Source organism: Doryrhamphus excisus, chromosome 19, assembly GCF_030265055.1.
Source record: "Doryrhamphus excisus isolate RoL2022-K1 chromosome 19, RoL_Dexc_1.0, whole genome shotgun sequence".
NCBI lineage: Eukaryota > Metazoa > Chordata > Actinopteri > Syngnathiformes > Syngnathidae > Doryrhamphus > Doryrhamphus excisus.
Genome location: NC_080484.1, coordinates 10,001 through 25,390, shown reverse-complemented (window position 1 = coordinate 25,390; position 15,390 = coordinate 10,001). Strand labels below are relative to the sequence as shown.

Sequence of the window (15,390 nt, the reverse complement as noted above, 5' to 3'; positions counted from 1 at the left end):
GCCCCGCCCACATGTGTCAGTCTGTCCATCATCTGTGGACAAAAAAATGAAGACCAACCTTGATGTTGAGCCTTGATGCACTTCTTTGAATGTTGTTGTGGGGTCTTTTGTGACCTCTTGGGGTCATTTTGGTCGGTTTTGAGAAGGTTCACCACCGTTCCATTTGTGGAGAATGGCTCTCACTGCGGTTGGCTGGAGTCCCAAAGCTTTAGAAATGGCTTTCTTACCTTTCCTACACCGATACATCTTTATTTATGTCACTTAAGTTATGTTTTAACAGGGAAGCTTGGGATGTTTTTGTCCTTTAATAATAAAAAGTATGATTCAAAAACTGCATTTTATGCGATGATCCTAAACATTAAAGTGTGACAAAGATGCCAAAAAAGAAGAAATCAGGAAGGCGGCCAACACGCTATCATTGTCAAGGCCTGTCTCGGCCCACAGAAACCCTTGAGCAACCTTGTTTGCTCGTGGCTGCATCCTGTTCACATTGAGTGAAAACAACACGGACGCCACGCCAGACAAAATATGAGTCCGATATGTTTACAGCGAGGAGCCGTAGAGAGAAAAGGAAAGAGAAAACTACAGCAAATATTTGGCGTCATTGACAAATGTTTGGGTTTCGCTATTTTGTCCAAAGTTCAAAACCCCAAAAAATTCAACTGGCTCGTCTTCCGTACTCTGACAAACCAAAACATTCATGCTCAATCAGCAGTCTGACCTCGCAGGAGCTGCTCCACCCCCGGGTTCTCACACGGCGCCTGCAGATAACCTGCACAGGATATGAATGAATATGAATGAATGATTTTTTTGAATGTCTACTATAGTAGAAAAAAAATCAAAAAAACAAATAAGGAACAAGAACCGGGATATAACCTTCCCACCATTCTGTCCAGTCATAATCATTATTATATTATTCATTAGTCTATTATTATTACTATCACCATTATTATTATTCTGATTATTAATACTACTAGTAGGCTAATATTAGCCTGCTTTTTCCCTATTATATGAAATTTATCAGAGATTTTTTTTGTGAAAAAAAGTAAATAAATAAAAACATTTTTTAAAAATCAATAAGAAATATACAATTATTTGGGGGGATTAAAGAATATTTTAGGGGGGGTGAAGCCACCCTAAAATGTTCTAATAATAATCATTATTATTATTATTATATTATTAATTAGCCTATTAGCCCCCTATTTTAGGGGGTTGTCAGGGGGGCCAATATATAAAATAATTTAGGGGGCCACAAGAACATTTTAGGTGGGGCTTGAGAGATGGGCGTTCAGCTGAAAACCAAAAGAAGTGAGCATCAGTGGCATCATTAGGTCTATTTTAGGGGATCTTCAACCCCCCCTATTTTATTTTTGTCTTCTGAGATAATAAGATAATACACTTAACGATAATACACAACTTCAACTACTACTACTACTACTACCACCACCACTGCTGCTACCATTGTTACTGTTCCCAAGAGCTAAGAGCTCTTCCAAGCACGGAGCCGACGGCATTGTTTGGATTTCACGCTCGACATGCCGACACATTCCGAAATGTCAGCTTAGGTGGATCCCTCGGAACGGGAGGGCAAGTCTCCACTTGTTGCCAGCTGAGCGTGAAAGCTCACCTGTGGTCACACATCGCTTTAAAACGGATGGATTCTTCTTACCCTGACCCTAACCCTGTCTTTTCCTCCGCCTGTCAATCATTCTGTCTGTGACGATGTTCAACTTGACGTCAATCACGCTAGTCAGCGTGTCACACGAGTCAGCAATCGTATCTTTTGGGTTTCTTATTCACCATAACTCGCCAATCCTTGATAAATTGGTGATAATCTACAACTGTTTATTTTTACACTTTCTTGGTGGTACGTGAACGCACCGTAGTTGCTGTGAGACGTAAAAATAACAGTGAACAGTAAATACAGGAAATAAAATATTTATACCTTACTACCTCACAAATCAGCCAGTAATAATACAATCAAATCATTAGTAAAATAGACAAAAAATATTGGTAAAAAAAATGGAGACAATAAATAAAATGAAAATACATGCAATAAAGGAAAATAAATACAACAAAATGGATAAATGAACATTAAAAAAATTACAAGTAATCTGCCAATAAAAAACGATTAAAATCATAAGAAATTAAATAATGTAAGAAAATAGATTTAAAAAATTGATAAAATAAAAATAAATGAACAAAATGAATAAATGAAAATAAAAATTAAAACTTAAAACAAGAAATACGCTTCAAATATACATTACTAAGTCATCAAGACATTAAAAACATTATTTGAAAATAAGATACAAATTAAGGCCATAAAATCATTACAGAATCGACTAAAGAAGAAAGAAACAAATGCAAAAAAACAAAAGATTTTAAAAACTAGATCAAATCAATAAAATGGAAATAAAGTAAATAACATAAAATCAGCCTATTTTCTAATGATTTTAAGGCATTTATGATTTTATTTACTGTCTCTATTTTCAGCTTATGATTTATTTGACCAATTTGTTACAGTTCTTTAGATTATTTTATTTTTTTACTTTTTATTTTATTCCTCCCTGGTAGTTCTTTATGATTTGGTAGTTATTTATGATTACCATATTTAGTGTCTGTATTTGTATTTTATTTGATCTATTTAAAATCTATTTTTCAAATGTATGGTTTTATTTTATATAAATAAATAATATTTTAAATAAATAAATACAACATTATTCACGTCAACGTCAGGTTAACATATTTCCTATTTCGGCCGTGTGACGGATTGAGCTAATCTGTTATGTTTGTTGTGTTTGCCTCTCCCAAACTTCCGAGTTTCATGTTCCAACAGTTCCCCATGCAGAGTTGACAGTCCAACGCAACATCAAGGTCTTAGCGACGCTCTTCTGACATCACACACGTGTCCACATGTCACCGTGTGGTCTATGATGCTTTTAAGGACGCATCATCGGACAAAGTTTCACTCTTTGTAAGCACAACCGACCTCCTCGATGACCGCTGAATTAGCCAACCGCAAGGCTAGTGTTTTGCCCCCATCGTCAAAAGCACATCCAGGACCTCCCCGCCAACAAGATGGCTGGGAAAGGGAAGGCCAAAGGAAAAGGGAAAGGCAAAGGAAAGGCTGAAGTCAACGAGAACCTGCCGTTAACCGAGATGACGGAGGAGCAACTGATGGAGCGCATCACTAAAATGACGGAGGAGCTGACCCGCATCCAGGAGGAGAAGAAGAGCTTCCAGCTCATGAGGGACCAGGTCAAAGCCTTCTGGGAGATCTCCAAGCAGAAGCTCCAGGATGTGAAGGACAAGCTGAGGGAGGGCAGCATCGTCCGAGACGAGGCCAAGATGCTTCACCGGGTGAAGGTGGCCAAGTATCAGCAGAAGGTCCGGCACCTGGAGTCGGAGTGTCACAGCAACATCTCTCAGCTGAAGCTCGACAGGGCGGGCTTCTCCACCGTCAATGACAACAAGCGTTTTGAGATGGAGCAGAGCGCTCTCAATGATATCCGCTGCCTCCAAGTGGACCTGAGCGAGAAGGAGCTCCTCGGCCAAAACCACATCGAAGAGCTGAAGTTTAACCAGGCGTCCGAGGTGGTGGAAGTCCAGGTCCCTCACGACTGGAGGACGGTGGAGCTGGAGGCCAAACACAACGCTGAGATCCTCCCCATGATTGAGGCATCTGAAAAAAAGCTAGAGGCAGAAATCAACATTCTGGACACCCGGATGCAAATACGGCTGGAGACGCTGAAGAAGGAACATGACGGCGCTTTCCGACATGCGCTCAAGCTGAGTTCGGACTTTTACCAAGCCCACATGGATGAGATATGCCTTCTGGAGAAACATCTGACGACGCTGATGTGCCAGGGCGTGGTGCGCCAGCTGTCCTCCGCTCATAAGCAGCCGTCGTGTCCGCAGGAGAACCTCCAGCAGGAGAAGAGGAAGCTGCAGGAGCTCCACAAGCAGCTGGAGAAACACAACGAAGACAAGGCCTTGAGGGAGGCCAGTGAGGCTCGCCTGAAGGCGCTGGAGGACGAGCTGGAGGAGGTGTCTATGAAGCACGGCAAGCTGCTCCAGGAGCTTCAAAGCAAGGAGCTGGAGCACGAGAGTCTTCTCAGGGAGCAGGCAAAGGCTCTTCTGGACGCACAGCACCGAAACGGACTGAAGAAGAGGCAGCTGAAGCTGAAAGTGCAAGAAGTGACCGAAACGCTGGAGAAGCTGGAGAAGAGCCTCTGCATGTGACAACGCCGGCGGACGGGGGTCCGTGTCTCACATCTGGCTGGAGAACGCCTGGAGGAACTGGAGGAGTTAACCGGGGTCAGACAGACCTAGGTGGCTGCTCGGGCATCTACTACAGATGGCGTTCCAGGTATTCCTTGGAACGCCTCCTGATGGAAATGGAGGAATTCTCGGCTTCCCGTCCAGCCGGACAAGCAGACCTTCAAGGGGTCATGAAGCCCCCCTAAAATGTTCTCAATTATTTTAGGCCACCATTAAATGTACACAAGTACAGTACAGTACAGTACTATATACTATGTACTATGTACTATGTACTATGTACTATGTACTATGTACTATGTACTATGTACTATGTACTATGTACTAAGTACTATAAGTGCTATGTACTTATATTGCAAATTTTCCCCACTGAGGGACGAATAAAGGCATATCTTATCTTAAGGCATATCTTATATTATTATTTAGCCTATTATTACTATATCATTATTCTTCTTCTGATTACTACTAGTACTAGTAGGCTAGTATTAGCCTGCTTATTGGCTTGCTTATTAGTCTGCTTTTGCCCTATTATATGACATTTGTTAAGAGATTTTTTTTGTAAAAAAAAAATAATAAAATAAAAAAAACTAAAACTTTAGTTTACTAAAACTTTACTTTTTATTTTTATATAAAATATTGAATTATTTAGGGGGGCTTAAGAACCATTGATCAATTATATAATAATCATTATTATATTATTAATTAGCCAATAATTATCATTCTTCTTCTTCTGATTATTACTAGTACTACTAGTAGGCTAGTATTAGCCTGCTTATTGGCTTGCTTATTAGACTGCTTTTGCCCTATTATATGAAATTTGTTCAGAGATTTAAAAAATAAGAATAAAAGAAATAAAAGAAATAAAAAATAAAAAATCAATAAAAATATTGAATTATTTAGGGGGGCTTAAGAACCATTCTGTCCAGTGGACAGTGATCAATTATATAATAATCATTATTATATTATTAATTAGCTTATTATTATTATCATTTTTCTTCTGATTATTACTACTACTATTACTAGTATTAGTAATTTACCAGTACTAGTAAATTTGTCAGATTTTTTTTTTGTAAAAAAAAATCAATAAAAAAATAACAAAAAAATCAATAAAAATATTGACTTATTTAGGGGGCTTAAGAACATTTTAGGGGGTCATGAAGCCCCCCTAAGCATTTGCCCTGTGATTGGCTAGCCACCAGTCCAGGGTGTACCTTGCCCTAAGACTGCTGGGATAGGCTCCAGCACACCCCACAACCCTCGTGAGTATAAGCGGTAGAAAATGAATGAATGATCATACATCTGCCTGGAGACGCCCGTGCTAACCAATGTCAGCGTCCTTAGCTCGCTGGCGGTGATAAAACGGAATCATAGGACAGGGGAGGGAGTGAACAAAAAGGACACCAAGAAATCCACCTCCATCTTGAGGGCCGCTGTGACACATTACAACACAGCCTGCCTGCAAGGAATGTTGTCCTGGATGAACAGCAGGCCTAACTAGAAGCAGATGTTCCCCTGCGGCTGTGAATAAGAAAGCACCGTGGTCCTGCTCTGGACCCGGCCCAGCCCAGCCCGGCCCTCCGATGCGTCAGATTTAGGCCCTAGTTCAATGCGAGCCTCACTGAAGCAACTATTCCAATTCTGAGAGGCTCTTTAGCGTTTCATTGGAGGCGTTTGACGCCGCAATCAAAGCAAGATTCCCCACAATGCAGAGGGGGTGGTTTAGAGGGTTGTCTTTGTCCGGAGAACACACGTTCCACAGGGCTGTCCTCACACGCAAGCAATCCTGACTTCACGCAACGAGACGCAGCCTGGTGGCGCCGTACACCGACATCAAACACTTCTGTTAATCCGCGTCCCCACACAGGTGGGCGGAGCCTGTCTACAGGTGCTTTGAAGCCAACTGGCCGGCCTTGCTGGAGGGTTTTGTTGATCAGCGGACTGATGGACTGCAGCAACCATCAGGCCCCCCGGGCGGGGGTGTCCTAACTTTTTTAACCCAGCATAGGCTCCATGAAAAATAAAAGGATGCAACTTTGCCACTTTGGTTTGTAAATCACATGCAAAGAAGTTACTGTAGATGTATTTCAAGAAGAACAAAATTAAAAGTTGTCCCTCGTTTACGGTGCTTGATTGGTTCCAGGCCTAACCTAAAGTAAAAGTAGAATTTAATATAAATTAACAGAATATTTTTGTAGTTACAGCATTGAAAACCTCTATGACTTTCTAAATACGGGTTTAAACATAATTGAGATCTCTGGACCTGAAATAACACCCCTACAGTCCCTTTTACACTGCTATTATTATTTTTTACATCATATTGCGCAGACTACAACATCACTGCAGGGACATAACGTGCAGTCGTTACATACAACTCGTTTGTCTCTTCAATTTATTTACTCGAAACTAGGACAAAATAGACAAGAACTTACCACTTCCACATGGAATTATAGGAGAACCTTTTTTCACTTGATCTCAGGTATGCTATGTCTGTCTGACTCAGCCACGACATGTTCGTCTCAGCCATAGCATGTCCATCGAAGCCATGGCATGTTCGTCTCAGCCATGGCATGTCCGTCTCAGCCATGGCATGTCCGTCTCAGCCATGGCATGTCCGTCTCAGCCATGGCATGTCCGTCTCAGCCATGGCATGTCCGTCTCAGCCATGGCATGTCTATCGAAGCCATGGCATGTTCATCTCAGGCATGGCATGTCCATTGAAGCCATGGCGTGTTTGTCCATCTCAGGCATGGCATGTCCATCTAAGCCATGGCATGTTCGTCTCAGCCATGGCATGTCCGTCTCAGCTATGACATGTCCATCAAAGCCATGGCATGTTCGTCCGTCTCAGCCATGGCATGTCCATCTCAGCCATGGCATGTTTGTCCATCTCAGCCATGGCATGTCTGTCTCAGACATGGCATGTCTGTCTCAGCCATGGCATGTCTGTCTCAGACATGGCATGTCCGTCTCAGCCATGGCATGTCTGTCTCAGACATGGCATGTCCGTCTCAGCCATGGCATGTCTGTCTCAGACATGGCATGTCCGTCTCAGCCATGGCATGTCCATCTCAGCCATGGCATGTCCATCTCAGCCATGGCATGTCTGCCTCAGACGTAATGTAATCTAACATTAAGTGTCCATAACATTACTGATGCCTGGTAACCACAATACTACATCATAACTTTCTGTCATAACTTGTCTTTCAATATTTCTGGACTAATAATAGGCCATAGTCAACCACTAAACAGTCATCATTTATTTATAAAAAAAAACAATAGAGTGAGGGAGTGATATTCAAACTGTTTTTCTAATATTTAATTTTGCAAACAATATTCCTAATATTTCAACTTTCTTCTTGTGATATTGTGACTTTATTCCCATAACTTTTCCCCCCCAACCAAGTTTTTTGTTCTTTGTGTTGGTTTCTCATAATATTACAACCAACTTTCTTTCATTTACGTCCTGGGGTGCTATGTTGGGTTGACTGTGTGGGGGACACACAAGGTGGGTGGCACCCCCCTCCCGGCTTACTGTTCTCCTTAATGAGGCCATTAGTGGATGACAGAGGAACATGCCCGCATGAGGGGGGATGTACGTAATTGCTTGCAAAAATCCCTTTTGTTGTTGTTTTTATGCCGCCAGCCTGCCAGATACAATCAAGCACATTTACCATGGAGGGGCCGGCTGTAAAAAAAACAACAACAAATGAAACAAATAAAGACTTTTTATTCCTTTTTTTTGTTATTAATAAAGACTTTTGGACAGATTTAGTAGAGATACTCAATTGTTTTAGGCCACCATTAAATTAAAAGTACACACAATCTACACTGCAGCTTATTATTATATTATTACTTTATTTATTATTACTTTTATTATTATTCTTTTTCTGATTATTACTACTACTACTAGTAGGCTAGTATTAGCCTGCTTATTGGCTTGCTTATTAGCCTGCTTTTGCCCTATTATATGAATTTTGTCAGAGATTTTTCTGGTAATTTTTTTAAATTAAAAATATCAAATTATTTAGGGGGGATTAGCAACATTTTAGGGGGCCCTTTAGACCCCCTAAAATAGGCCTAATGACGCCACTGCTAAAAACTCATGAAGATCCAAATGTGCTAAAGCTCCATTCTAGCTAGTTTTATACTGGTCTTAAGGTTTTCATCAGGTCTGTATTTTGTTGCATCCCACTATAGAACCATTTTAGGGGGACTTCGGCCCCCCTAAAAGGTTCTCAATTGTTTTAGGCCACCATTAAATGTACACAAGTACACACAATCTACACTGCAAAACCGCTGCTCAAGCTCTGCAACTATTCTGTCCAGTGATCAATTTATCCCCGACTTTCCGGGGATAATTAAAGGTCAGTTTCTTATGTCGGACATCACAGCAATGGGATCAGGACCCCCGTTTGGGTCAAGAGAGCACACCGAGGTCACCGGGAATGATTTTACCAGGTAAACAAGCTCCTGGAAATGCAGCTATGAAAGCAATTCCTGCAGCAGTTGCCTGGCAACCACCCAGAGACGCACTTAGAGGTCAAAGCGGCAGTAAAGTGTTCTTTGAGAGAGTTTCATTTGCTGCACCGCTGGAAGGTTGGCGCCAAGATGACAATACGTCCTCCAGATAAATGAACAAAAGGACAAACACAAGCAGTTTGATACGCCACGCTTGTTATGGATCTTCCTGACCGAGATAAGCAGCGGCACGGACACAAAGAGTCACAGAATGCTCCTTGTAGGAATCTTGGAGACGAGCTGGTCCTCGGGCGATGGCTCTAATGCCAGTGGGTGCAAAGTGGAGCACAGGGGACCTTTTTGTAGGTCTACAAATTGAAGAAGAACACCAAAAAATAAATGAAGTAAAGTCGAAATATTAATTTGTACTCTGATAAAGAAAACGTGGTAATATTACAAGAATAATAATAATAATATGAAGGAGAGTTGAAATCGAAAGGAAAAGCATTTCATACTGTACATTATATATAATATTATGAATAAAAATAAGGCGGCATGGCGGTCTAGTGGTTAGCGCGCAGACCTCACAGCTAGGAGACCAGGGTTCAATTCCACCCTCGGGCTGGTTTGCATGTTCTCCCCGTGCATGCGTGGGTTTTCTCCGGGTACTCCGGTTTCCTCCCACATTCCAAAAACATGCTAGGTTAATTAGCCACTCCAAATTGTCCATAGGTATGAATGTGAGTGTGAATGGTTGTTTGTCTATATGTGCCCTGTGATTGGCTGGCCACCAGTCCAGGGTGGACCCCGCCTCTCGCCCGAAGACAGCTGGGATAGGCTCCAGCACCCCCGCGACCCTCGTGAGGAAAAAGCGGTAGAAAATGAATGAATGAATAAAAATAAATCTAAAAAAGAAATATATATATATATTTATCAAAAAATGTCCAAATAGGATTAAGGTCATAATATTATGAAAAGGTAAGTTTGAAATAGATTAAAAATATAAAAAAAATATAAAAATTATATATATATATAGTATATATATCTATAGAGAGAGAAAGAGAGAGAGAGAGATAGAGAGCGAGAGAGAGAAAGAGAGAGAATAATAATAATGGTCCAAATAATAAAGGTCCAAATAGGATTAAGGATGATCTTGAAATAGATTTAAAAAATATTTTTTTTGAAACAGCAAAAATGGAAAAGAAATAGCTGCAATTTTACAAAAATAAAGTCAAAATATTGAGAGAGAGAAAAAGTTGTATTCTAACTTGATCTCATAGCAATGAAAAATGGCTGGGCTTTTTTTTATTAAGTCTTAATATTAAGAGAAACTTTTGGGGAAAATTATGGAAATAAAGCCAAAATATTTTTTGGGGGAAAAAATCATTTGGAACATTAAAAAGGAAAACAAGCTGCAATTTTAGAAAATTTTAATGCTGTATTTTGAGGTGAAATAACATCAATTTAATAGCACAGGGATGAAATACATTTTTTTTTAAAGTCATTATATACCAATAAACAAAGCGACATAAAGTTGTAATATTTGGAAAATTAAGTTGGGGAAAAACAGAATATTATAGGAATAGAGTCAAAATATTTGGGGAATGAAGTCATAGTTTTGAAAATGAAATGTATATAGATTATTTAAGAAAAAAATTGAAATATTTGGAAAAATAGCAGCAAAAATGTGCAAAAACAGAGCAAAGATTGAAGTATGGAATACATAGAAGGTGTTAGCATATTTGCATCCTTTCATTTTCCACAATCTGGCCCTAACGTGATATGGCGTCCGCTTCAAAGAGGGATCCCGGGCAATTTGAGAAGTCGTCGTTGAGGTGAAAGGGAGGGTGAGACGTCTCCCGGCGACATGAAAAGCTCGCCGCCGTCTCCTGCCAAAGTACAAAGGCAGCGAATGCGGATTAAAACCGGCAGACTCCAGCTGTCAAGCGTGACGTCTTGCCAGCTTCACGCCGCCATGGAACTGCAGATGAAGCTCCTACTTGGGAGCCTAATGACAGGTGAAATTACCCTGTGGAACGCCGCCTCCGCATCTCTTCCCACACTGTACTGGACTGTAAAATGAAAAATAAAAGTGTTGAACTTGGGGGCTCCACTCATTCATTCATTATGTGGCAACACAATGGTTATTTGGTGAATTTTAAATTCCCCATCTGCAAATATGGGTGCATGCATTCTATGGCAGGGCAGATTTTTGACCTGCCGAGATTTGCATCCACCCCTATTTGGGCTGAGATCACTTCTACATGTCTATAGTTCACATGATTTACTTTAAAGACATCCATCTGTCATGTGGACTTCATCATTTGAACAAAAAAGTTTCCTAACAGCAAATATGGGGTGCATGCATTTTACGGCAGAGCTGATTTTTGACCTGCCGAGATTTGCATGCACCCCTATTTGGACCAGCATGACTTCTACATGTCTATAGTTCACATGATTTACTTTAAAGACATCCATCTCTCATGTGGACGTCATCATTTTAAAAAGAAGGTCCCCATCAGCAAATAGGGGGTGCATGCAAATCTCGGCAGGTCAAAAATCCGCCCTGCCGTAAAATGCATGCACCCCATATTTCTAATATGGGAACTTTTTGTTCAAATGATGAAGTCCACATGAGAGATTGATTACTTTAAAGTAAATCATGTGAACTATAGACATGTAGAAGTTATCTTAGTCCAAGTAGGGGGTGCATGCAAATCTCGGCAGGCACAAAATCCGCCCTGCCGTAAAATGCATGCACCCCATATTTCTAATATGGGAACTTTTTTGGTCCAAAGATGAAGTCCACATGACAGACGGATGTCTTTAAAGTAAATCATGTGAACTCTAGACATGTAGAAGTTACGCTGGTCCAAATAGGGGGTGCATGCAAATCTCGGCAGGTCAAAAATCCGCCCTGCCGTAAAATGCATGCACCCCATATTTCCAATATGGGAACTTTTTTGTTCAAATGATGAAGTCCACATGAGAGATGGATGTCTTTAAAGTAAATCATGTGAAGTATAGACATGTAGAAGTTATCTTAGTCCAAATAGGGGGTGCATGCAAATCTCGGCAGGTCAAAAATCCGCCCTGCCGTAAAATGCATGCACCCCATATTTCCAATATGGGAACTTTTTTTTTCAAGTGATGACATCCACATGAGAGATGGATGTCTTTAAAGTCAATAATGTGAACTATAGACATGTAGCAGTTATACTGGTCCAAGTGGGGGGTGCATGCAAATCTCGGCAGGTCAAAATCCACCCGCTGTAGAATGCATGCACCCCATATTTCCTATTGGGGAACTTTTTTGTTCAAATGATAGATGTAGAAGATAGATGTATAAGATAGAAGTAGAAGTTATCTTTGTCCAAGTAGGGGGTGCATGCAAATCTCGGCAGGTCAAAATCCGCCCTGCCGTAAAATGCATGCACCCCCTATTTGCTGATGGGAAACTTTTTTGGTCCAAAGATAAAGTCCACATGAGAGATGGATGTCTTTAAAGTAAACCATGTGAACTATAGACATGTAGAAGTGATCTCAGCCCAAATAGGGGTGGATGCAAATCTCGGCAGGTCAAAAATCAGCCCTGCCATAGAATGCATGCACCCATATTTGCAGATGGGGAATTTAAAATTCACCAAATAACCATTGTGTTGCCACATAATGAATGAATGAGTGGAACCCCCAAGGTCAACACTTTTATTTTTCATTTTACAGTCCAAAGTATGTCAAACGGGTGAGATCGACTGTTGCATCATGCCTCATTCACTGTCTGTTAACAACTCTTCCTTGTGGTTTGGTTGGTTTGGTCACATTTGTCATTAGTTATGCAGAAATACCTAAATGGCGGAAGAAATGTGTTACAAAGCGCCACAATTACATTGTAAATGTCTAACCCGCTCCACTCACCGTATTCCTGGATACGCATGCGTCAAATGCTTGACATACCAAACAAATACCAAGCCAATAAATCGAAGTTTTCATATACTGTGTGCTTTAGGTATCTCATAGTAACTGATAAAGCAGACAAAAGGTATAATATCTTCGTTAATCTGAAGTCCTGTGGCGAAAAAAACCCGCAGCGTCACATATTTTCGGTTTTAACTGAGCGTGCGCGCTCCCGCGAGGTGGATGCAAAATCCGGGTTAATTTTTTGAAGTGTTCAACGCTGTTGCAGGTGTTGCAGGCATGTGTTTGGCCAGCTATGTGGGGCGGGTTGAGCATGACCTGTGAACCAGGAAGTGCGAAAATGGTGGTGTGTGCTGTGCTCTGGTGGTGGGAGAGTCGGAAATAAAGTTGACTGGAAGCAGCCGTGTTGTTTTTCTCTGCCCAAGTCAGGCCGCCCCTTACCACGGTTCGGGGCTGAACACGCTGACAGGTAACACAGGCATGTGTTTGGCCAGCTATGTGGGGCGGGTTGAGCGTGAACCAGGAAGTGCGGGGATCTCGTGTGTGCGCGCGCGCTGCTCTGTCGTTGCTGGCTAGTCGAAAAAGAAAGTTGACCGGAAGCAGCAGGCAACCTGTCTGTCTGTCTTTCTCTGACGAAGTCAGGCCGCCCCTTACCACGGTTTGGGGTTGAAAATAGTGACACTTAACACCGCCACGACCGTGGAGAAGTGCCGAAGTAAACGGTTTGTCTTGCAACACCATCGTTTTCAATGGCGCCAATTTAATTCGGTATCGAGTCGGCGTTCCAACACCCTGACGGAGAACACTGGAGTTGCCATGTAACTCAGACGCCGCACAAGCAATGCTACAAGGTCAGTATCAAAGTTTTAAATCACGTTGAAGCACGAATAGTGGCGTTTCGCTCCGACAATAGGAGAATATACAGTATATAAACGATGTCGAAGTTGACGAGCTGAAGCCGAGGTCGCCATTTTGTGGACATAATAGGCGCGCAGAATGCTCGAAATGACGGAAGCAATTGTTTCAACCGGTTCATTTGCAATCCATAACATAATGTGAACGACTTTGGCCCAAATTGACAACGATTTTTTAAAAGTATGTTTCGCTACCCTCGTCATAGTCAATGACAACTGAAGCTAAAAGTGGTTTATTTGGAAATATTTCGTTTGACGTGAAAATCCCTTGATGTCCTGGTTATGTCGCGTGCATGGCGTGTTAAGTTTGTGTTGGAACTTGTTGCCGTCAGAGGCGAGGCATCTGTTAGGTGAGTGTAAGCCGCTGATTTTATCTTTGAGCATCATTGTGACAACGGAGGAGAAAGCACACTCATAACCCTTCTCCCTTATTCGGTCTATTTTAAAGGCGCCTAAAAAAAACTTACTTCTGTACACCGCATCATTACAATAACCAAGCTCCGAACCTGGGGAGACAGAGCCTTCTCCATCGCTGCCCCCACCCTCTGGAACTCTTTGCCCCATTCACGCTGTGCTTGCCCTGACCTTCCCACCTTCAAAAAACAACTCAAAACCCACCTCTTTAAATCAGTTTTTAATGTCTAACTTTTTTATATCTGACTGCTGTTCCCCGCCCCGCTTTTACTCATGTTTTAACTGTGTATTAACCAATGAATGTTGTATTTTGGTGATTCTTCTATTCTGTTTACTTACTTTATTCAACTCCATTCTTCTGTAAAGTGTCTTTGAGTATTTTGAAAAGCGCTATACAAATAAAATGTATTATTATTATTATTATAAGTATTCAATGCAGGAATGAATTTTATAAAACTGAGTATTTCATTACAGCAAAGGAATAGCAGCTAATCTTACAACTTCTGTTACAGATGAAATGCCGCTTGTCGCTTAACAGCCCGTGGGATCCCTCTGCATCCATCTCAACATGAGCTCCAAATGGGAGCGTCATCTGATGCCATAGGTTCTCCAGTGGACAGTTTCACCTATTGCACGCACAAGACGGCATTTTCTGGAGCTTCAACCTTTTGCGTCCATCAGCAGTCTGTCGGCCCCCGGGGAAGGACTCATGTAATCGTGTTGGCAGACCATCAACAACATGGCGTCGGCATTCTTCACAGGTAGGAAGACTTGTTCAAGTAAATGACATGATGGCCTTCATACATGTAGCACAATAACACAGGATAAATGAATAGATGACAAAAGATATGCAATTCATACACGAGTGCCATGACTAATGCTTTGGCTGTAAAGGTTGCTCTGGCTGTTACAGTACAATGTTAGCCGGCCACATGGAGGTCATTATAATTGGCCTACATGTTTTCCCAGCTCTGACAACTACTCTCTTCTTAATCACCACTTGTACTCTTTGTAAAAGCTTAAGGCTAAACCAACTGTAACACTTGTCTATACGAGTGGAGCATCTGTTGACAACAATGGAAGTATTATTTTGCAATAATCTAGTCATGTTAGTACTTACAAATAATGTCACACTTTGTATAAGGAATGTTTTCCAGTATTTCCGGGTTACAATCACTCAGAATCAGAATCAGAATCAGAAAAGGTTTATTGCCATGTATGATCAAACACATACTAGGAATTTGTTTTGGTGTAGTAGGTGCATACACATCTATTAAAAAAGAATGAGAGAAAATATGAAATACAAAATATGAAAATACAAAATATACAGAATAACAGTATAAATATATGTACACAGTCTGTTTTTGTTTGTTATTCCGGAAGTGCAGTCTGATTGTTTTCCTAAGAGTCC

The 15,390-nt window shown here is 41.2% G+C and overlaps 1 protein-coding gene and 1 long non-coding RNA gene across 2 annotated transcripts in view; both read left to right on the top strand.

Annotated features, from left to right (window-relative positions):
* Positions 1–3,078: 3,078 nt before the first annotated feature.
* On the top strand, positions 3,079–4,517 carry LOC131106910 (dynein regulatory complex subunit 4-like). Its single transcript, XM_058056433.1, has one exon. It carries the CDS (start codon positions 3,079–3,081, stop codon positions 4,240–4,242), a length of 1,164 nt encoding a protein of 387 aa, XP_057912416.1. The 3' UTR covers positions 4,243–4,517.
* Positions 4,518–12,674: 8,157 nt separating this feature from the next.
* The window catches only part of LOC131107168 (uncharacterized), a 3,840-nt gene continuing 1,124 nt past the window's right edge, over positions 12,675–15,390 (top strand). Inside the window, exons 1-3 of the long non-coding RNA XR_009120217.1 lie at positions 12,675–12,919; positions 13,130–13,502; positions 14,492–15,390. The exon at positions 14,492–15,390 is cut by the window's right edge and continues 1,124 nt beyond it. This is a non-coding gene — a long non-coding RNA (uncharacterized LOC131107168). The remainder of the gene's footprint in view (positions 12,920–13,129; positions 13,503–14,491) is intronic.

Coding starts and splice junctions, on each gene's coding strand:
- LOC131106910 (XM_058056433.1), top strand. CDS start 3,079: ATGGCTGGGAAAGGGAAGGCCAAAGGAAAAGGGAAAGGCAAAGGAAAG.